This window comes from Condylura cristata, unplaced genomic scaffold, assembly GCF_000260355.1.
Source record: "Condylura cristata isolate star-nosed mole 26May11 unplaced genomic scaffold, ConCri1.0 scaffold00007, whole genome shotgun sequence".
NCBI lineage: Eukaryota > Metazoa > Chordata > Mammalia > Eulipotyphla > Talpidae > Condylura > Condylura cristata.
Genome location: NW_004567108.1, coordinates 34884639 through 34909205, shown reverse-complemented (window position 1 = coordinate 34909205; position 24567 = coordinate 34884639). Strand labels below are relative to the sequence as shown.

General features: G+C 34.0%; 1 protein-coding gene across 2 annotated transcripts in view; it reads right to left on the bottom strand.

Moving 5' to 3' along the window:
• AP3B1 (adaptor-related protein complex 3, beta 1 subunit) overlaps positions 1-24567 on the bottom strand; it is a 191498-nt gene that overhangs the window by 64257 nt on the left and 102674 nt on the right. For both annotated transcript variants that reach the window (XM_004678186.2, XM_012721952.1), the window contains exons 18-21: positions 22189-22297; positions 18728-18887; positions 15534-15681; positions 6448-6517 (exon numbers count right to left, since the gene is read on the bottom strand). In XM_004678186.2, the coding sequence (XP_004678243.1) occupies positions 6448-6517; positions 15534-15681; positions 18728-18887; positions 22189-22297 (487 nt within the window). The remainder of the gene's footprint in view (positions 1-6447; positions 6518-15533; positions 15682-18727; positions 18888-22188; positions 22298-24567) is intronic.

Sequence of the window (24567 nt, the reverse complement as noted above, 5' to 3'; positions counted from 1 at the left end):
AGGAAGCTGACCCACATGGTGCAGGAGACCTCTCCTGTCTCTCCTGCTGCTCCCCTTGGCAGTGTATTTCAGTAGATCTGTCTGTTCTATTCCCCACTCTGTCTCTGATGAATTCTCTCAGCCTCCCCCACCCATTTCTGGCCCGTATCCCAGTTCTTGTATGCATAAATAAGTAAATCTTTAAAAAAATAAAAAATTAAGACAAAGGAAAAAGTTCTACCTTTCAACAAATTATTACACCAAACAACACTATCAAGGAAGTAATGTTAATTCAGTTTGACATCACTTTCCAAAGTATGTTTTTCTTATTTTAATCTAATTCTATAAGTTAGGAAAAACAAATATTAATTCATAAAGCTAAAGGTTGAATATTTTTTTGAACATAAAAGTTACAGACATGGTCTCTGTCTTAATTCAATTAAAGTGTAGATGAGAAAAAAGGGTACATGTACCTTAAGATTAAAAAATAAAAGTAGGCCCTCCCTGGTGGCACAGCTGGTTAAAGCGCTGCACTAAGAAGCTGAAGCCACTTCTGCATGAGTTCAATTCCTGCCTGCCCTGGAGGAGATCACATGGTGTGGCAGACCTCTCCTGGCCCACCTGCTGCTCCCCTCAGCAGTGTACTTCGTCGATCTGCCTGTTCTGCTCCCCACTCTGTCTCTGGTGGAGTCTTTCACCACCCCTGAGTCTCTGGCCTATACCCCAATTCTGTATGCACAAATAAATGAATCTTTAAAAATAAATAAATAATAAATAAAAGTAATAGGTCCATGAATGATAATGCCATGAAGAGAAAATTTTCAAAGGAAAAGCTCAACATTCACAACAGAAAGAGTGGAGTGGAGATTGGGTGGAAGAGAGAATATAACCAACCTGTGGTTTCTCCCTCATACTTCTTTAGGGTGGCCGAAGCACTACTATAGTCTCTAGACTTCCTCAGACCTACTGAGGAAAACCATTACACTGTTAATTGTGTCACAGGGAGTGGAGAAACAAAGACAGAATCATTGGAGGCAGGTGGTAAGAGAAGGAGGGAACAAAGCCCAGTTTGTAAGAGTAGGATTTTAAAAAGAAGATATAAAGTAGCTGGCTAATTTTTGGTGGGAAAAATGTTATAAAACAAAAGGGGAGAGATAGAAAAAACTAGAATGCAAAGGGAGATGGAATTATCCCATAGACCAAAGAGAACTGTTAAATCTAACAAAAATAGTAATGAAATCATAAATTTGAAACTGGAGGATGATTAATCAGGTGGTAGCATAAAGGGACTGACTAAAGGAAAGAACATCGTATTGGCAATAAGGAAGGACTTACAGTTATTGAGGAATGAGGTGCAAAAGACTGAGATAGATAATGGCAGTGGAAAGCATAGAAGGGGCATTTGTATTAAAGACATTGTAAACTAAAGCACAGAGGGGTTAAGTCCTGCCAATGTCATAAGTAAAGCGAATAGAACCACTGTAGGATTAGAAAATGGTTTTTCTGACTTGGGTCAAAATATATTGCTTTTCCACGCAACAGGTCATTTTACTGGTGGGTTCTAAATGCATGCTTGTGCATTTGTTTGTCCATTCAACATATTAAATACTCATATAAGGCAATAGGAAATAGTCTCTGATTTCAATTATAAGTTGGTTAAACATGAAGAGAGGAGAAAGACATCAAAGCATGAGGAAAATTCACTCCACAGGAAAGTTTGAGCTTTAAAAAAAAGACAATGAGATAGGCTTTTAATATTTCAGAAAACAGAGTCTCTTATTAAGGAAATTATTATACATCTATTTACAAGTCTGGCAAGATGAAAGCTGGCACAGAAAGTTAATTCTTACTTATATTTTGGGGCTAAATGATTATGCCAAAGTATTTAATTAATGCATTTTAAAACTCTACAGTTTTTTTTATAATAACATGGCATTCAAATGAAAATGAGATAGTAATTTCACTTATCAAGTTGAAAAGAAAAAATTTAAAATATAAAATCCAGCATTGGTAAGGGTATAAGGAATCTAGCACTCTCATAGTAATACTGTGTAAATTGGTATATGTTTTATAGTAGGCAACTGCACAGAACAGAATTCTTGAAAACTATGGCCCTGGCAATTCTATTCTTGGAAATTTATCTTAAACAAACAGTCATGGTGAAAATGAAATAATATACTTAGAACAATGTGTATTACTTCATGATGATCTCAAAGCAATGAAAGTGAGTTAAAATTTCAACAATGTAAAACCTGTTAAATGGTATTACAACATTATAAAGAAAAACCATGTAGACATTAAAAATGAAGTTGTTAAAGATTATGATGTGGAAAGGAATATGTATGATAAACAAGAGAGAGACGGGATTTGCATATGAAAAGACTGAACTCATATGTCAAAAATTAATCCAGGTGTCTGTTTTATTTTCTACAAAACATTATTTTTTTAAAATAAAACTAAAGTAGCTTTAATACTCATATAATTACCCTTTTGATCAGAGTTTTGCTTTAAAATTTAAACATAACAAATAAAGAAATGTTTAACATGAACCGATTAATTTATTAAATGCAATCTTCTGCTACTGTTTCTTGTTCATCATCTCCATGAAGGTTAGCCCCTTTATGTAATGCTTATATGCAGGCACAGTTTTATACTTGTTAACACATTTAATCCTCTTAATAATCTTAAAATTACTACTATCCTAATTTATAGATAAAGCAACTAAAGCACAGAGGGATTAAGTAACTTGTCTAAGGTTACACAGGTAGTAAGTAATAAAATTGGGATTCAACTCAGTTCCATTGTCCAGCTCCTCTATCCTCTTGGTCACTCTAGTCAATGGTTCTACTAAAATTTACTCAGTAATATGATAGTATAGATCATAAGGCTTATCTGAACTGTGTTTATTGTTAGCTAATAAAAAATTTTAAAAGATATCACACTTGATTGGTACTGTTATTACAGAGGTTTACATTACAATAAAACAACATCAGAACATCAGGATGGGATTCCTGCTTTATGATCATCCTATTGCGATCATATGGCACAGGGTACTTAGTTTCCAGAAATATAAAATAAGCTCCCCCAAAAGAAAACATAATCAAAGTCTACCTAAGTTAGATCATATCATCTCCTAGCATAAATATGCTCTATTGTATTATCAACTGACTATGAAACTTAGTCATATAGTTTTGTAATCTAATGTAATGCAGAAAATTTTTGGCCATTCTTTTTTAATTTTACAATGATTAAAATGAGATTTGAGGGCCCTCCCTGGTGGCACAGTGGGTTAAAAGACAGTACTAAGAAACCAAAGCCACTTCACCATGAGTTTGATCCCCGCCCCAGGAGGTGACCCACATGGCGTGGCAGACCTCTCCTGACCCGCCTGCTGCTCCCCTCAGCTGTGTACTTTGTCAGTCGGCCTGTTCTGCTCCCCACTCTGCCTCTGATGAATCCTCTCACCGCCCCTGCATCTCTGGCCTGTACCCAGTTCTGTATGCATAAATAAATAAATCTTAAAAAAAAATAAAATAAAATGAGACTCAAAGAAACAAACTCACCTAACTGAGTAACACCTGTGCTTCTGATAACATCCTCTCAATAGACGCTATAAGGAGATAGCAAGTTACTCATTCAAATTCACAGAACTGTTTTGTAGTAGAGCCAGCACATTACTAGGGTTGCTATATTGCTTCCTTGAAGACAAAATGTTACCAGGTGATGACAAGCCTTCTCTCATCCATGATTTTAATTTTCTTACTCCTTTTGCCTCCAACTGCTTAACTAGTTCTTATTTCTTACAGAGCTTGTTGTCTCAGTACAGCTAGGTGGTTTAGAAAGTATCCCAGTACCTAACAGATTCTGTGCACATCTCTTTTCTCATTTCATTTATAATGCGGCAATCTAATTGCCAACTTATCCGTTTCTCCCATTACATTTTGAGAGTTCCTTGGGTAGGAACAATGTTGTATTCATTTAGAATCTCCCACATGTAGTCGATTACTTAGATCAGAGCAAGTGTTCAATATATGTTTTCTGAACAAAGACAGATAAATTCAGTTTTTCCTGGTATGCAGTGTGTACTGAACAAATAACCTCTGTTGGATTATGATGTGTCTCTTAGATAAAACACAGGAATGTGTCTGCCCTTCCTTCAAAATAAATCAGATTCTCACAACTGAGAACTCAAGCAGCTAGAGAGACTTTTAAACATTTGATCAACAAACTGCTTACCATAGACCTCGGAGAACCATTAGAAGCTAATAAGCAGCATATAATGAAGTTGGTGTTTTAAGAACCATTCTCAACAGTGCGTATCTCTCACAGCACCCCACATATCATTATCTCCAAGCACAGATCATGTCTTCTTCCACAGGTCTTTGTGGCTTTTGGGTTGCTTTCTTTTTCTTTCTTTTTTTTTTTTTTTACTACATTTTATATCTCCCTATCTCTCTCATTTAACAAGTGACTTGTTCAGGAATCTGTCCCTGACTAGATTTTAGTCGCTTGAAAAGAATGACTAAATTCTACTTATCTCTTCTATACGCTAGCAAAGTAACCAGTGCTTTGCAGAAAGACAAAAACATTAACTTGTTAATGAGTTTTCATTTCTGAACAAATGCAAGACTATAAGAAAGAGATTTTTAAAGAAACCGCTTGGATATTAAAAAAAATACAACCGATCATGAGTCAAAATAGATATAGTTGGGAGGAAATTCCCCTTAAAATGAAAACAATCACATATTTAAATTCTTAAAATTTAACATCGAAGAAAAACTTTGTTCTATGCATAAAAACATACTTAAAATAAAAATTTTATCATTTTACAGGTTTTACTTTTTCCCTTAGCCACCAGGAAATCAGTATCAAATATAAGGAGAAAATGTAATTAGTATACTATAGCTCCTTATACATTCATTCTTTATTCCTTCTTAAAAGTGCTTGATTGTGGTTCTTTTTTTTTTAAATTTTTTTTTAAGATATATTTATTTGTGCATACAGAACTGGGGTACAGGCCAGAGACTCAGGGGTGGCGAAAGACTTCACTAGAGACAGAGTGGGGAGCAGAACAGGCAGATCGACGAAGTACATTGCTGAGGGGAGCAGCGGGCGGGTCAGGAGAGGTCTGCCGCGCCATGTGGTCACCTCCAGGGCAGGCGGGAATCGAACTCATGCAGAAGTGGCTTTAGCTTCTCAGTGCTGTGCTTTAACCCGCTGCGCCACCAGGGAGGGCCTGATTGTGGTTCTTTAATGAGAATAAACTTTCTAAATTCTGAAAGTTACATCTAAATACAAAATATTCATTATCACAGAAAGATATAAAACAAAAATCTTTTTCTCCTCTCTCTTCCTAGTGTAGCCCTACACCTATAGGGGCCAGAGCTAACCACTACTAGGTGATTATCCTGTAACGTGCCAGAAATGTATGGTGTATAATTGTGAGCAGTATACTCTGTTTTGTTTTGTTTTTACAGCAATGGAATCATGCTTTGCATGTATCTTCTTTAAATTGCAGTATTTTAGATACACAACTATGTAATTAGACATACAGACTTCTTAATTTTGTTAATAGTACGAAGTTAATTCCAGTATCTTTCTCAAAGTCACAATGCAGGAAGATTTAAAGAGAGATGATCAATAACATATATACCTGACTCAGTACACTGGTAGGAGTCTAAATTCTCAGTATAGATTTGCCAAAACAAGGATTTTTTGCAGATAAAAGATATTGATGGGTAAAAACCACACTTGTCGGCCCTGCCTGGTGGCGCAGCGAGTTAAAGCACAGCATTAAGAAGCTAAAGCCACTTCCGCATGAGTTCAATCCCCGCCTACCCCAGAGGTGACCACATGGCGTGGCAGACCTCTCCTGGCCCGCCTGCTGCTCCCAGCAGTTTACTTCGTCGATCTGCCTGTTCTGCTCCCCACTCTGTCTCTGGTGAATCCTATCACCCTCCACATCTCTGGCCTGTATCCCAGTTCTGTCTGAATAAATAAATAAATCTTTACCCCCCCCCCAAAAAAAACAAAACGACACTTGTCTTCAAAGTCTTTGCAACCATTTCTATTACTACTGAAAATATGTAAGAAGACAGCATACCCTTTGTATTTCCAACTACTTTCCCATTTCCTTACATCTTTAACTTAGGTGTCTCAATGCCCACAATCAAAACTTCATAGGCCGAAGTTGTAAGATGGATACTTAATTACTGAAACAAGTATAAATTACTAAAGCAAAAGATCTTAAAATTAATTTCCTGTTCTCTTATTTGACCAATTATATCTATTCATGTGATACAAAACTGATTATGCCAAATATTAGGAAGAAACAGGTACTAACAACTAATTTATAATTTTTTTTTGCTCTATTCATCTATAAAGAATATACAGTTTTGAGAAATATAAATGAAAATCACTATTAAAATTACTACAACTAAACACAGAAGAAAAAGTTACAATACTTACAATCATCTAGATCTAGAAGTGAGACATTTTTGGTAACAGGATTTCTTTCTTGTAATTTCTTCTCTTTTTCCTATAAAAAAGGAAAAATTCCACTTATTATATGTTCTATTTTGAAAAAAATCTATGTAGAAGTCCTTAATGTTTCAAAACATTTTCCTCTGCTCAGTCTTCCAAAAAAAAATCAAATTAATTTTTGTATGGTTACACAAATGAGCTTTTTTGAATCAAAATTTGTATTTCAGATAGCAGAACACATTTTTTCCCCTACCATGAAAAGTATTAACTGTTTATAAGTACTCTGTGATTAAAGATTATAAAGGATCTTTAGGAGAATTTTTAAGGAAGAAATTATTTTATAATTACCTTTTTGCAAACAAAAATGTAATATGCCTCTTTGTTAGAAAGTGCACAAATATCCTTGAAAATAATTTAAGATAAGTTTATTTAAGAAAAAGAAATGTTTAAATAATAGATGCTTCACTCTGTAATGGTTGGCAGGGCTGACAGATTAGCCATTAATGAGATATGGTGTGTGATAAGCTAAATTATACCAGGCACTTGATATTTCAACACTGCATCACATCAGACTGCTTTTGCCAAAGGTATTTGTTCAAATTTATAAATGACATATTCAAACTCTTGCTCTCTAGGGGTTGAAAGGATTTACTTTCTCTAGTTTTTTTTAGGAGAAAAGTATCGCAGAATATATTTACATATACTCTGAACTCAGAGTATATGTAACCACCTCAGTTGGTTTAATCATTCTATCTTATTTTTGAATGAAAATGTACTAAAAATCATGGACTAAAAAAAGTGTCCCCGAGCCCAGGTATTCAGAATTTGGTATATTCAGGAAAAATATGTACTTTTTTTTTTCCCAAAAAAGAATAAATTATGTACAGTACATGGTAACAAAGAGAGTGAGTTAAGTGGGTGTATTTGGGCAAGGTAATTTTATCTTTATAATATATAACTTTAAAAAAATATTTATCTATGCACACAAGAAACAGGATACAGGCCAGAGGTTCAGGGGATGGGGGGTTAGGGGGGGAAGGTGGGTAGAGAATTCACCAGAGACAGGGTGCAAAACAGAATAGGCAGATGTATTGAAATATACTGCTTAGAGGAGCAGTTGCCGAGAAATTAAGGTCAGTTTCCTGGGCGGGGACTGAACTTGTGCTGCAGTGGCTACCGACAGCTTCATAAGTGCTGTGCCTAACCCCATGCACCATCAGGAAGGCCCTATAATATATGCTTTTTAACATTAAGTCTTCTCAAATTAAAGATCAAAAGTAAAGCTTCTGCTAATATACTTTTGTTCACTTTCTCATTACTTCTTCATTCAACAGATATACATACAGAATTTTAACCATTTATCAGATTCTATGCTAAACAGTGGATATAACAGCCAAGATAAACACGGTCCCTGCCTTCACACAGTTTATAATCTACTGAAGATGTTTCTAGCTTATTGTTTATGTAAATTAGTACACATATTTTTTAAGTATTCCTTCAGCCATGAAATGGCATAAAAAAAATAAAAGGTATCATTTAAAGTCTACTCTATGATAGAACTCTTAGAATAGTGCACATGACCACTATATCCAATTATGTTAGAAAATGTTTTTAAATTACCTTCAGTTCTGCTTATTGTTTTCCTTATGCTAGTACTCAGATCATAAAATAATGCACATTAGAATTCTAACTAAAAACATCACACAGATTTTTTTCCTCAAAATAATTATTTTTGCCACTGAAAGTTCCAAATCATCTGTATGGATTTGAATTTTCATCTGTTACTTAAAAACAGAACTCCATTCTTCAAGTGAGTAATGGTCTAGGATAGGAGCAAAAATTGAAAGGTTAGCTCAGAAGCTACAGTTTATAAATTTTAGGTACCAAAAATAGAGAATGAACAAGCCATCCCAACTTGAACGTCATTGCTTTTAAGAAAGAACATGTAACAAAAAGAGCTGGTCACCATGTGACTTATCAAATGCTATGCTGAGCACAATGGGTGTAGCTTCCTATAAGCTACAATGGTGCATGACAGTCGTTGAACTATAACCTCCAAATCTGAAAAATTAGAAACCCATCAAATCAAGAAAAAGTTAAAGCCAGATGCATGTCTATACCTTATATTCTACTTCATAGCTAAGAGTATGTAACAGTATCTATTAAATACACATTGGCTCACATACAAAACAGGACAGAACTACATGTGAAATTGGTATAATCTCTTCTTAGAAGGCTAAAACAGAAAGAAAAACGGTTCTCACCAGGATACAATTTCACTGACTTTCTGAGAGCCAAATAATCAGTGACTGAAATACAACATTAGCAATACATAATGGTCATTTCTACTGAACTGAAAAAGCCTTGCATTCTGAATAAAGGATATAAAAGGCTTTGTGATGTGTCTGGCATTCCTTCCTTATATTATATTTCATTTTTCATTTTAAAAAATCCATAGTAAGTTCAAAACATTTTCATACTTAAAGGATCTACTATAAAAATAAAAATCTGAATTCTAAACAAAGAAGTTAAGAGCCCTATTCCATCAAACATTTCTCCATTTGCAATTCATCTTGGTAATAGAGACAGAACCTGGGTAAATGCATATAGGACTTGAGGCAGGAGATTTTTCTTGCTCAATGCATAATTCATGTGCTCCGCCTGCAAAGTGTGTAAAATGAGAATTTCACACCGCAGCATGAGCCATGGAGCTGCAGAGAAAAGGCAGATGAAATCATATTTTACTGTGTGAATTTTATTTCTTACCCTCCCAATATTTATACAAAACCATCATTGACAAACCAAACACATTGACAGATCACCCACTGTTTCCATTGTGTTAGCACTTGAGAAGAGATCAGGCAGAAAGATAGACAATTTGTTTTTGTATATATTTTTAAATAGAGGATTAGGTTTTTAACAGCTGAGTGACTGTATTAGACTTTTATAAGGACAACAGTAACTGATCTTAAAAATCTCACTACAAAAAAACCTAGTTATCAATTCATCATCCTCCAATCTCCACTTTGTTTCTATGGTATTCTATTATACACCTCAACACATCAACATTATCAAAATGAAATATAAAGTCACAGGGTAAAGAAAGTAATTTCTATTAAATATATTTCATTTCTAACAATAAATAAAAGAATCTGGAAATAACACATTAAGTCCTAAATAATACAAACAATACGTTATAATAGATCTGTAAAGATAGTTTATGTATTGTGCATGTTCATCTTTAAGCTGACTAAAATAAAAAGCAAATAGAAAAGAAGATCTGACATGACAAGCATCAAACATGCTTCCTAAGAGGAAACCATTAAAAAGAGGTTTGAAATTTAAAATTGTAAAACAGACTAAGTAGAATGTAAAGTTTGTCAAGCCTATACTGTGCTTTGAAATTAATATAAAATTCAAGTCTAATTTCTAGCCTCACAGGGCAACACATTTGCATGAAATATTTTCAATTAGAATTATCAATCAAGGACAATTTAATGACTTTCTTGCCTTCAAGACATCTCACAAATTTGATTTAAAAAATCTAAGGCTCACACTCACCCTGTGCTTTAAAATGAAAGTATGCTTCCATAAATTGAGACTTCTTTATATGTTAAAAAAAGTTTATACTGTTAAACAAATATTCCCTTTTAGAGTATATCAACTTCAGTAAGAAGCTTACTTAATGGCATTCACCTTGATTTAATGAGCTCAACTGAAGTGAAATGATATTTCTGTTCTGGAAACTTAAAATATGAACTAAATTGGGGAAGACATAAATTGAAAGAGGCAAGGCTTTGAACTGTCATAGTAAAAGCCAGTATTCTATAGTACATAGAAGTTACATAATTACAACATAAATGCTTATAAAAATACAAGTAAAACTTGTTTCCTATTTCTTAAATGTCAGAAAACCAATGAGAAAATAGTTCCTTTCACTTTTTTTCTATGATCTATTTCATTACACATGCCACATTCACTTTATACTAAAGAATCTTTAATATGGTTAATATTTAGTAGTTGTTGCACAGGTCCTGAATGTATTAACAGTTAATGTATCTTAGTTAAGATATGAACGTGGACTAACAAGGTGATAGAGAAATAACTTCAGTAGGTAAAGCATTCTGTCATTCTTGCTACTTATAAAAACATCACTGTTTAGGTTCAATAAAGAAAAATAGTATCTCCTGGTAACTTAAAAAATATTTTAATAAAATTATTGCCATCCGTTCAACATGGTTTTAACTACAATCAGAACATAGCAGTTATATTTTGTAAAAAAAGGATAAATTTATGTGAGTCTTTTGCTGATATAGTAGTCTATATTACTGATTTCTCTTATGCTTCTATATTAAAAAAAAGTTTTTATTTATACTGTGTAAAGTATGTGAAGGGACTTAAACTGTGAAACCATTAAAAGTAAAAGTAATTAATAGGTATTATTTGAGGCAAAACAATTATTTCATACAGTGGATTAGGCTCAATTAAATGTTTCTCTATTAAGTATATTTCAGAAAAGTACACCTACAAATAAAAATATGCTTGCCCAACAAAATTAATTACACCTGAAGAACAGATTATTTTTTTTGGTAATTATCGAAATGCCCCCAGAATGTATGACTACACTTTTGTGTCATATATATATATATATATATATATTGGGGCCTGGCGTTGAATGATAAACCCTAGAGGAGCATAAACAGTGGTTCTCATCCTTTTGAATGTTCCTACACCATTCCCATGAGTGATATCCTTTCATCAGTAACATTTTTCATTCTATGTAGTCATTCTCAACTAGGAGAACTAAAGGGACCACACTCTGATATAAAGCCACTTTCTCCTCAGCATTTATTTTCTGTAATAAGAAAAATGATGCTGAAGAAAGAACAAAGGCATAGAAATAGGAAGGCATACAGTATGTTCAGAGAACTACAAGTAGTCCACAGGGATCAGAACACGGGGCAAAAAGGGATTAAGACTAGCAAGGCATGTTTGGGCATGCTATCATGAGGAGTCTACTGAACTCAAATGACATTGGGGCATCATTATAGCTAGCTTTAGCATTAATCTGACAGTGGTACAGAAGGAATAAGTCAAAGAAGCATCTGCCATCATAGGCCAATGGCCAATGTTGTATGGATGAGATAACAAAGAGCTGCTCAAGAATAGTGATAGCAGGAAAAGAATAAAGAGATGGGAAATAATACACAGAATTTCTAAGGCAACAGTGTAAATATACACAGAAGTGAACGATTAATTCTGGAGCTACAATCTAAGAAAATAGGAAGAATGCTGGTACTAAGTGGCAGAGCATGTCTTGTGACTATATTGAGAAAACAGAGTTGCTGAGTTACAAAATTTGGTATGAATCTGAGAAGCAATATTAAGAGTTTCTGGTGAGATTTAAAAAAGATGCTACTAAGGAAGTAACTCACATAAAATGTATTAACTAAAGTGAGAGGACAGAATGAGTCTCATACTGAGAAGAAAAATAGAGAAAAAAGGAGAGCTAAAGAGAGTCAATGTGGGTCAATTAGTATTTTTTGAAAAGTAAGGTATACCAAGCACTAACTTGGGGAAAATGGTCACAGCTGAGTCTTAGAAGGTGGTAAAAAGTGAAGTAAGCAAAAGAATGAAGTCAAAAGAGTTGGAAAAAAAGAATGCAGAGACTTTCAGATAGAAGGAAAATAGTCATAAAAAGGTGAAGCAGTATAAAAACTAGGCTTTAGGAAAGATCAAAGTTGACTTTTCAGAGTAGTATTTGTAGAAGCAATAGGAATGGTAATCAGGTGATATGGGACTCAAGTACGTGGGTTAAGAAACTGTAAAATATAAACAAGTAAAATAATTTGTAAAAAAAATTGGCAGAGATCATCTAGGGCTTTTTCCTAAACTTTCGATCTTACTTACATATATGCTCTGTCTGTGTGCTCTTCTTTAAATTGGGTAAGACCAGATTGTTTTGTTTGACAAGGTAGGAGTAGGGAGAGGAAGAGATGAAGGTGTGAAGAAGTATAGCACTATCAACAAAACATAGCCAGTGTATAGGGAGCATTTATTCATAGTTATATTATATTCAAAGAATATGGAGTGTATACAGAGCAATGGTGTTTTAGGGAGCTGAGAGATAATGTGAGGTGTTTACAGGGGGTGGCAGCTCAGTTTTCTGAGGAAAAAAAAAAAGTTAAGACCACAAGTTGCATAAACAGTAAGAGTTCATAACTGAATGCTAACTTATAGCATGAGTGGTACTGGAAGAGTTCAGAAGATACAGGAAACATCAGAGTTACCCAAAAATTTAAGTTGCTTTTAGCAGTGGTGGTCTATGACTCTTAACACTTTTGGTATCTCCAGGAACTAATGTTCAAATTTCAAAATGCTCACACCACTATTTTATTTTAAATAATGCTTTACATTGATCTTTCCCTTTTTAGTTTTTATAACAGCACTTGAAAATTCTAGCATTTTTATCTTATAGAAGAGGAAACTGAATAATAAAGATACTATCTTCCAACAAGTAGAAAGCTATACCTTTCTAATAGGACCATCACAAAATGAACTGTCTTGAAAGTCATATACTCAAAGTACCTCCAATACCTTGTTTTTATGTTCAATGTCCCCAAAAGACATTGTCCAGACAAAAGAAAAGAATAAGAGCAAAAGTATAGATTTTGTTGGACTGCAAATTTAAGGCATATGAATTTTCAGCACTAACATACTGTCATGCTAAATTAAGGTAAAGCACCCACCATCTGCCTTCATTACTCATAATTTAGAGCAGAAGCCACAATACTTGGTGTAAAAAGTACTTTTCCACAATTAGAGAGTTGCTCATTATTAGGAAATTGGTACCCTTGTAATTGCATATTATCCTCCAAATCACTCAGAAAGAAATAGAAACAAACAAAAAAAACTACAGTGATTCTAATTTCAGCTGATAAATTAAAATAAACAATTCTATATGCCAATTATAGATAAGACATTCTAATATGGAGAAAAAATACATAAACACAGACATAAAAACTGCAGCAATGCATATAAAAACTAAATTTCTCAAGAGTCTTGGCTCATTACAATACTTTGAATTTGTATTAATGCTCAGTAATAAAATAATTTCAATTATTAAGAGGTTTAATTTGATCAGAGAAGTCTTTGACAAAAAGAAACAAACCAAATCATGGATACAGAGTACTTTTGTAACATTTCATGGAACTCTAACGTTCTGTTTCTAATATTATAGTTACTAAGGTCTTCAATTTTTCAACTTTTACAAAACGTACTATAAAATGACAACTTAATTCTTCCCACTTAGCATTTCTTTATTTCTTATTTAGACATTTATAAAAACACGCATTTCTTATTCTTGGTAGTGTTTACATTTTTTCTAAAACTCCTTGATTTTAAATTCATCTTGTTTTTGCAACTTGATTTACGTAGGAAACGAGATCTCAAACTAGGTGGTGAGATTTTACGCAAAGACAGATAAATATATCTAAAATCTCTGAGAGTTTATGTGAATTTTTGAAAAATTGTATATTATATACAGATACAAGTTTTAAATATAATTTCAAGTTTATAGTAGGTCTTATTATATAAGAATATTTAAAAATACTAGTCATTTTTAAAATGCTTTTTTCAACATTGAATGGTCAATAGGTACATGAAAAAATGCTCATTATCACTTATCATTAGGGAAGAACAAATCAAACCCACCGACAATGAGATACCATCTCACACCTGTAAGAAAGGATCATAACAAAAAAAAAAGGAAACAGCAAGGATTGGTGCTGTGAAGAAAAAGGAACTTTTGTACAATGTTGATGGGAATGCAGACTGGTGTATAACAGTATGGAGATTTCTCAAAATATTAAAAATAGAACTGCATTATGATAAAGCAATTCCATTCCTAGGTAACTTCTTGAAGAATGCCAAAGTACTAATCAAAGGGATATATGCATTTCTATGTTAACTGCTGTCCTATTTATAATAGTCAAGTTATAGAAAGAACTAAACACCCAAAGACAGAGGAGTGGATTAGGAAGATGTAGTACAAACACACACACACAATGGCATACTACTCAGTTATAAAAAAGGTAAATTGTTGGGCCTCCTTGCTGGTGCAGGGGTTAAAGAAGCGCTATCAAGCTATCAAGCCATTGACAGTCACAGCAGCTTGAGTTTCATCCCTCTGAGGCCAGGGAGCTAACCCATCACGCCCGCTGCTCCCCTCAGTAGTGTATATCAGTACATCTCTCTGTTCTGTTCCCCACTGGTGAATCCTCTCACCTTCCCCCCACCACCCACACACACCATTGGTCTACACTCCAGTTCTTGTATGGATACATAAATAAATCTTTTTTTAAAAAAAAGAAAAATTGTTGCACGTATGGAACTGGAGGGGATTATGCTAAGAGAAATAAATTAGAAAGAGAAAAAAAAATACTGGATGGTGTTCACTTATATTGGGGAATACAAAGAAACAAAACATAAAGTCAGACAAAACCAAACCAGTACAAACCCTAGAAATCTACCTGTACTGTTGAGGGTATAAATGGGGTTGGGAGAGGAGGGAGAGCTGATATGTGAATGAGCAATCAGTCTGTTTTTCATAATTCATTTCTTTGCTCAGTACTATTTTTAGATTTTCTTTTATGCCCTCCTAGTAAAAGCCTCCCTTGTCACATCCTAGTCTAGAAAAAAAAAGTTATACTCCTAACACTGACTTCTCTAATTTCAGTGACAAAGAATCTGGTTTGAAAAAAAGTTTCTAACTGCTCTGTGGAGCTGAATTACCAGGAAAGTGATTATCCAGGAAAAAAAAAATTATAAATATGGGTAAAAGATGATAGTGTTTACTTCAGTTGTGAACAACAATGTTAAACTGCTTAGCTTTAGGTGTTAAATCTCATGAAAATAATTTACTGATAACTTTAAAACTTTGCAATAATATACTTCATTTGTCCTGAACAGGAAAATTTTTAGCAAAGCATTTATTTTCAGAAATACTTACTATTAATTAGTTAAAAGTTATAAGAATACTTACATTTGGTAATAAACATATAATGTCTTACCTTAGTGACTTTGCTGGATTCAGATTCACTTTCAGATTCAGATTCTGATTCAGAATCTGAAGAACTTTCTTCTATTGAACTAGATTCAGCATTAGAAGAATCTGAAGTTTTAGATTTTTCATTTTTTGTCTCCCCTTCTTCAGAATCACTGCATAATAATAAATTTTGATCTATCAACTTTAAATCATTTGTATAAACAGGCATAAAAAATCTAATGATAAATGCTAATTGTTCAGTTTGTCTAAGTCAGATAATTTCACTGAGAAGCATTTCCCTTTAGTATGTAAAAACAACAAAAATGATTTAAGAATTCCAGAATATATTAATGAAATAAAAAAGATAATCTTTTAATCAAATAAATTAAACCTATTCATATTTTTAAACCTATTCATATTTAATTATACAAGCTTACAAACCTTTCAAATACCAAAAGTTCTAACACTAATTGATGTCATAAGTAGAAAATAACAAAACATTTGATTTACCAGATATATATATTACCTGTAAATAGTAACAACTTCAAAGATACTTAGTCTGATTTTAAAATGTCAAAAAATATTAAGTTTAAGTTAATAAAATTAAATTTCCATACATCTGGTTTTGCAAAAACAAACTTACATTTTACATCTCTATCCAAGAAGATTTCTCAAATGTGGCTTTTAAACATGAGTAAATGTTACCAGTTTAAAAGAAAATTCTTACAATAAACTAAGTCTCACTAAAAATGTATGACAATCAAAGGTGAATTTGAAAAATACAGAATGATCAGATCTAAGTGCTAATGCTATTGATTCATTTGTTCACTCACTCATTTAACATACTTATTGATTGCCTACCACGTGCTGACATTATGTTAGATGCTATTGATAACAACGTTAGTAAGATAGAAATGATCTGTGCGTCTCTCTTATGATGTCTGCAGTCCTTTGGAAGATTTAGAATAGCAAGATGACAATGAAAATAAAAAGCATGCTAAGTAATAAATCCTGAAGTAAAGCGTAGCATGAGAACATATGAAAGGGTATCTAAACAAACTTAGGGTTCCCAAAGTAAGAGATACTTAATTAAGTAGACATAACAGGAAGAAGGTAGGCATCAGAATAGGGAAGCAGGTCTCCAAAGGGATGGAGTAACAACATGTGAGGTAGAAAACGGTCTTTTTTTTTTTTTTAGGAGAGACACCATGTTTTCTCAGAATGCAGGTCTCATTCTGAGCATGTGTGTGGATATGTGCATGGCATGTCTAGTGTTTGTTCCAAGTCCATATTTTGTGCCGGCAGACTCAGGCATTTTACACCAATTATAAATTAAATGTTTCTGTATTTTCTTAACAGGTTTATTACAATGCAATATTCAGAAAAAGTGAGTAACTTACTCAAGGATGCATAGCAAGGAGGAGTTTAGAATTTGTATTCAAGTCTGTCTTACTCTAAAGACCACATTTTTGCCATTACTCTATACCATCTCTTCAAATGAAAATGCTCAATAATAGAAAACTCAAATTTATTTATTTATTATTAAATGAAAGCTTTGTGCTTAAGCTCCTGAAACTTAAATATATATATCATACAGCTATACCGGCAATGGCAAAGTTTTAAAAACATCTAAGAAACAGGCAGAAAAACATAGGGGGAGGGAAAGTGGTTAAGGCAAGGGAAGAATCAATATTTCCTAGAATTGATTTTTGTGGAGGAAAATGATTGCTGTTTATTAAAAATGGAGTTATGGTAACATCTCAAAAGACATGTAATTATATTTGAAGACTAAAAAATATGTTATTATTTTTTTACTAGCAAAGAAGGGCAATTTACTATCCCCAATTCATTGGTTAAAAACATGTTATTTCAACATATAGAGTTAACTGAGCTATATCCTTTCTGTGTGATGAACAATTCTTTTAAATGCAAACATGGGTAAAGAGAAAAGTCCATTTTTGAAGCTAACATATGATTACAAATTTCTAGAATATTGACTTTTATAATCTGAAAAGGTATTTAGTGTACTGAACAAAATTTTCCCTTACCAGAAACAAGATACTTTTTGTACATTATGTCATGACAGATATTATGATAGTGAACCAGGAATAAAAAATTTCTCTTAAAGAAAAGGTTATGGCAATCCAAGTTATGTTGCAACAAGTGAGTGATTTTAAATATATCTAACTTCTCACTTTTTTAAGATAAGATTTTAAAGGTAAAAGTGTTATTTTGTTATACATCACTCAATTCTGATGGGTAATTATTGTTTACCTTACTGCTTAGAGTTTCAGATGTTAATCTAATGAAAAGAATTTACTGGTAACTAGCTTTTTAACTTTGCAATGATGAAAAGCCTGTATTAATTTAACCTACAGATTTCATTTGTTCTGAACAGGAAAAACAATATAAATCACTTTTAAAATCATTAAATCCTGACTTAAATTAATAAAGTCATAATTAGGGCATTATGCTGTGTTTGTTATGGAAGTGGCAGGGCGAGCTGCTTTAATTACTGTCTGTAATAAAAGGAGCAGAGAGCGTACTGCGCCCCAATCAGTGCTGTCAGCCACGACTGAGCTGGGCTGCAAGCTCATCAAGTGAGTGGGCAGCAGGCTCCCAGAGAAAGGGCCATCATGTCTGCAGAGGCCACTCGCTGACAGCGGCAGGGAAAACAGACTCATGCAATCCAAGGTATTAGACCCAATTACTCAAAATTTTAATGACACTTTAATACATGATAATGTTGTTGATAATGGGCAATCTTAAAAAGCGCTAACGTTAAATATCTTATGACTGTCTTCCTTCACAGCCCTTGACTCTAATATTTGGATCATAATCTTTTTAATATAACGTTATTTAGAAAAATCAATCGTCTTAGTTACATAATGGCAAAGTGTTAAAGGATTTAATTTTAGCTCTCAGCAGAATTGCTACAAAAGGTAATTAAGTGTTTCATACCTACTGCTTGATCACTTAACTGGGCCTTCCAAGGTTACAACAATTTTCAAAGTGTAACCCCAAGATTTCTTCAAGTTCAAAATGAAAATGAACCATACTAAGCAGCAGAATGTGAACTAGCATTTTAAATTAATTTTATAATATTGTATTTGGGGAAAAATACACTTATTTTTCCACTCTGTGAATTAAAGGACATAATGGTCCTGGGGGGGACAATAACACAATATTTTTTGAAGGAAATTTTGACAAAATAATTACCTTTTCCCTTTGGTTTTAGCATTCTTCTTGGCTGTTCTCTTGCTTTTCACATCTGATTCGCTTGAAGTCTCGCTCTCAGACTCACTGGAGGAGTCCTCACTGCTGTCACTGCTGTTTCCTTTCTCGTCTTCTTCAACAGTTTCACTTCCAGATTCACTCTCTACAAAAAATATAACCAGATGCTCTTTGATTTATAGCCATTTAATTAAACATAAGGACACAAGTAACTGTCAATATTCATCACAAGCAAAACCAGATGTTGAATTTTACTTTCCTTTTTGGTTCAACATTTTTTAATCACACTTCCAGTCATTCAGACTCTAGAACTCTAAAACAGGCAAGTGTGGCAGGATTCCACAAGATGCTTTGAGAATGAGCAAAAACAGATAAAAAATAAAAGATGAACCATGTAAAAGAAATTTTGAGAGTCTCACTTTTCAAGTCCACAAGTGTCTAGTTATGGTAAAAGTTATGTTTGGTTTTTCATTTTTTTTTTAAAGATTTATTTATTTATTCTTACAGAACTGGGGTACAGACCAGAGATGCGGAGGGTGAGAGGCTTCACCAGAGACAGAGTGGAGAGCAGAACAGGCAGATCAATGAAGTACACTGCTGAGGAGAGCAGCGGGTGGGTCAGGAGAGGTCTGCCATGCCATGTGGATCTCCTCCCAGGCAGGCGGGGATCGATCTCATGCGGAAGTAGCTTTTGATTCTTAGTACAGTGCTTTAACCCACTGTGCCACCAGGGAGGGCCCTGGTTTTTCATTTTTAAGAATGATACAAGGGTGAGGAATGGTTCTGATTTCCACTGACAGTAGGAAATTTTATTTAGAAAAGACGGCAACAGTTAAAACTTCTTAGGAACAAGTTTTGAGAGGGAGAAGAATCATTCAAATCATCTCTAAAGATTTCTAATTTCAAAGGCAATAAGCAAAATTACTAACTCAAAATGTATTATTTATTTTAGCTAGCGTAAGTTTTCCATTGATGAAGGAAATGATAAAGTTACACTGAAGAGCTACATATGTTAATATTTTATGTGAATTATGATACACCAGAACTTTTAGCAGAAGTGATGTATAGAGTATATTTCTGTATTTTTTTTAAAGATTTATTTATTTATACAGATCTGGGGTACAGGCCAGAGGTGCAGAGGGTGAGAGGATTCACTAGAGACAGAGTGGGGAGCAGAACAGGCAGATCGACGAAGTACACTGCTGAGGGGAGCAGCGGGCGGGTCGGGAGAGGTCTGCCATGCCAAGTGGATCTCCTCCGGGGCAGGCGGGGATTGAACTCATGCGGAAGTGGCTTAAGCTTCTTAGTGCTGTGTTTTAACTCCCCTGCGCCACCAGGGAGGGCCTATATTTCTGTATATTTTAAACATGAAGAGCGAGGTTTTGCTAGCTGAAATGACTGTAGGTGTGTCCCACATGGAGGACAAATGGTTGCCCCTGCCTATCATCTGATGAAGTGCTAAGGCAGAAACAGAATCTATAATTAAAATAGTTTTCTAACAAGTAAATAATATCTACTCTATGAGGACTGATTTATGTATCACAGGGAAAAGCCAGAAGTAGATATATTCTTTTGGAATATCTTGTAGTGTTTATGAGCATGTATTCTCAAGTTAAATTGCCTAGATTTAATCCTAGCTCTGCCAATATCACATGTATGATTAAATAGCTATTCAACCTCTCCAGGTCTCAGTTTCCTTTTTAGCAAATGAAAATAATAATGCTAGCCTCCTTAGAGAGTTATGAAGATTAAACTCTTGAAACAGGTAAAGATTATTAGGAATTAAGAGTGTCTTCCATATAGTATGGCACTCATTATCATCAATTTTTACAAAGATCAATATTTATTTTACAAAGACAAAACAAAACTGCTAAATAAGGATGTTCTAAAATTACGGTTATATCAAGTTGCTCACAAGCACACATTAACTCAGAAAATTGGCCCATAAATAATGAAATGATAACATCTAACTTATTATCTCATGTTAACTACACTGAATTCAACATGAATCAGTCACCAATATTTAATTTTCAAGTTAATGAATTTGAGGAAATTTTTTTTTTTTTCAAAAAAAGACTTCTAGAAAACAAGCTCAAAACTTCTGATAGTATTTACTTTTCCTCCAGTAGTCCAATGCAAATGAACTCCTGACACATGACTCACTGCTTCATGTATTCATATAAACCCAGGAAGTCTTAAGTAAATGTAGTATTTCAAATATATATTAAAAAGGTTAGCTTATGAACAGGCATGAATTTGTGAATAAATGGGATGAAGACAAGTATCCATATGATACATACAACTCTGCAAAAACATCTTTCTCAATTCCTGAAAATTACACTCTAGGCTGAAGTATTTATTTTTTAGCTTGTTACCTGAGAGGGTAATGCATCATATGGGAGGTGGGGGGGGCAAAGGGGAAAAGATAAATTACCTTAGAATAAAGCGAGGGGCTACGGTTCTCCAAGAAATAAAGGTTTTAGGAAAAAAAGATGTCATCTGATTTTGTGTCAGAAACATCTATTAGGTTAATTGTTAATAAAAGTGTTAGAAAGCTACTCCAATATATTTTTCATTATGCAAATCACTCACAGAATTTTAGTACTGAAGACACTTAAGCAGCATCTCACTCTACCTCTTCATCTGTTAGATAAAAGTAAGAGCCTTATTCAAGTCTGCGCAGTTAAAACCCAGGACTTATAAATCCTCCTCCTTAGTATTCTTTTTGTTGTACATGTTTGCCCTCCATCTTTTAAGCTGTGTTTCTTTAAAATACACAAAATATTTAATAATTTTTGTTTTATATTTTTTGTAGATTCATGCAGAAATAGAAGAGTATAAAAGAAAGGGATAAGAAACAGACTCTCCATGTGGAATAAACTACATTTTTACCAAAAAAAAGTTACTTTAAAAATACCACTGAAGTCTTATCAAATTTAAAACAGTTTTTTTTCCTTTAAAGATTTATTTATTTTTGCATACAAGAACTGGGATACAGGCCAGAGGTGTGGGGTGGGTGAGAGGATTCAAAAGAGACAGAGTGGGGAGCAGAACAGGTGGGTGAGACAGGAGAGGTCTGCTGTACCATGTGGATCACCTCCCTGGCTGGGGATTGAGTTTGTACTACAGTGGCTGTGGACAGCTTCACAGTGCTGCATTTAACCTATCACCTTCCTACCAGGGAGGGCCAAAATAACTTTTTCAATAATAATGAATATAATAGACAATGCAGGTGAGAATTCTGTTTCAACCTGATCATTTATTAGCTATGTCAATTGAGCAGAAATTACTTTGAAAACAGTCATACATAAATGAAAGGAATTATAATAGCATAAACTTCATTTAAATGCACTTGTTGAATATTATGTTCTACTCCTACTGCTTTGTTGGAAACATAGCACATAAGCTAAACTGAACAATGTCTTTCATTAAATTATAAAACTCACCACTGTCACTGCTGCTATCAGAAGAGTCCTCTTCCTCCTCAGATTCAGAATAAAATTTCTTAGCAGGATTCTCTTTCTTTGCTTTTCCTGTTGGAGACCATTCTTTTGCCTGTTTTTGTTTAAAAAGATGTAAAAACATAACTGTCAATGAGTTCTCACTAAAGGATTTAATCTTTTAACAAACTTATTCAAAATTCTGTGAACCCAGAATTTTAACGCATCAATATAGAAGGCAACTATTAAAAGTTTTGCCATTAATGCTTATTCCCCTCTTTCACTCAGACTGTGACTATCAACTATCTTACTTTAATAACAATTTTAAACACTTTTCAATCTGGTGGTCTACAGAAGCTCTATCTAGCAAGAGTGAGGGCAATTAGCAGTAGACGATTATAACAACAACAATAAGAAATAACAAGTCCACTGCATGATATTGAGATAAAAGGAAAAAAATATTTAATGTGTATTAAACAACCACTACCACCTTAATAGCCCTAAACCTGAAACAGCCTTTGACTTTTCCTTTTCTCTCTTTTCCTAAATACCTAATCCATCAGGAAAGCCGCCAGGCCTTTTCACACATTGGCTAGAGTCATCTCTTTCTCTTATATTATTAAAACAGTTTCCTAATTGATTACCTTCTTTCTACTCCCACTTCTAATCAACCTAGTCCACATTTTCTTAATATAAGCAGTTAGGATGATTCCATTAAACCTAAATCCAAGCCCTTTTTTGGGTTTCACTCAGAGAAAAAGCTTAAGTTTCAGACAACACGTTGCTCAGCTCTACATGACTGGTCCTACATAACCATGCTTATCCCTGGGTCTTTCTGAATCCCTGCTGCTGCTCTTCCTCCTATAACTCTGATCCAGCTACTCCTCTGTTCCTTCAAACACCCCAGGTACGGGACTGCATGGCTCATTCCTTCACTAACTTCAAGTGTCTGCATAAATATCATTTTAGAGAGAACCATTCCATTTAAAATATCAACCTTCCATGTCTGGCCCTCCTGATCTTACTTTTCTAACATACCAGGCATCAGTTTCTAGATAGCAGGGATTTTGAATATTCTGTACATTATATCATCAATGTGTATAGCATGGTGATAATTAGTTATGTGAATACCCTCTTACATACTTTAATGATCTATGTTAAAATAACTTATTTTCAAAATTATGATTCATCAAGAAATATTAAATCATGTCCTATATGCTTTCTTTCAAAGGCCAGGGAGATTTATTTATTTAATTTTTTTAAGATTTATTTAATTATTCATACAGAGCTGGGGTACAAGCCAGAGATGCGGAGGGTGAGAGGATTCACCAGAGACAGAACGGGGAGCAGAACAGGCAGACTGAAGAAGTACACTGCTGAGGGGGGCAACGGGCAGGTCAGGAGAGGTCTGCCGCGCCATGTGGTCACCTCCGGGGCAGGTGGAGATTGAACTCATGCCGAAGTGACTTCAGCTTCTCAGTGCTGTGCTTTAACCGGCTGCGCCACCAGGGAGGGCCAGTTTTTTTTTTTTTTAAAGGTCAAAACGTTTAAGATTCATTTGCTCATCACAGTTTTAACTGAGTTGCTACTACGTGTCAAGGTGCTAGAGCACAAATGTAAAGAAATTTATAGCACAACATAGGCTCTTATTTAAGAATGATTTTCAGGATAGGATGCACATCAGAATTCCAGGGGATGATTTTTAAAGCTATTTATAATGCATATAATAAAGGTACTAGCAAAACTAATAATGCCCAGTTATCACTTGCTAATATTCTGATTTAATTACTGTGGTCCAGGTCTGTCTGTTTTAAGATGTCTGTATGAATATAACCTGAAGTTGGGGTTGAAACACCCCTGATCTAGAGGGGTTAAGATGCACTGCTTAATAAGACAAGCTTTGGTAACCTGGAAAATTGCTATCTGGATAATGATATTAAAATAAGTAAAAATTATTTAGATATATTAGAATAGGACACAGAGATCAGGAGTTCTCTCTCTGTGTACATATAAAATGCTCTGTTCTCCAAATACGAAATCAGTAATTTTCTATAAGTAAGTTCTTCTATATTTGGTAAATACTATTTTCCCCAATTTAAAAAACAACACACTTTTCTGAAGTTGGGTAGAAAGTATATCAGACCAATTTGTGGGAGAAAACACCTATTATGGCTTTCCTTTCAAATAAAAACAACTGGGGATTTTATGCTCTAAGGAGCATATTGTCTTGACAAGGACATGAACTTTATATTCATGGAGTTTTAGGTTTTAAAGGCGAAAAATTTACAGTAAACATTTTAATTCTTGTTATGATCTTTTATGACTATGATAACCGTATCACTCTAAGTACAAGGAGTAAAAGGGAAAAGAAAAGAAAAAGAACTG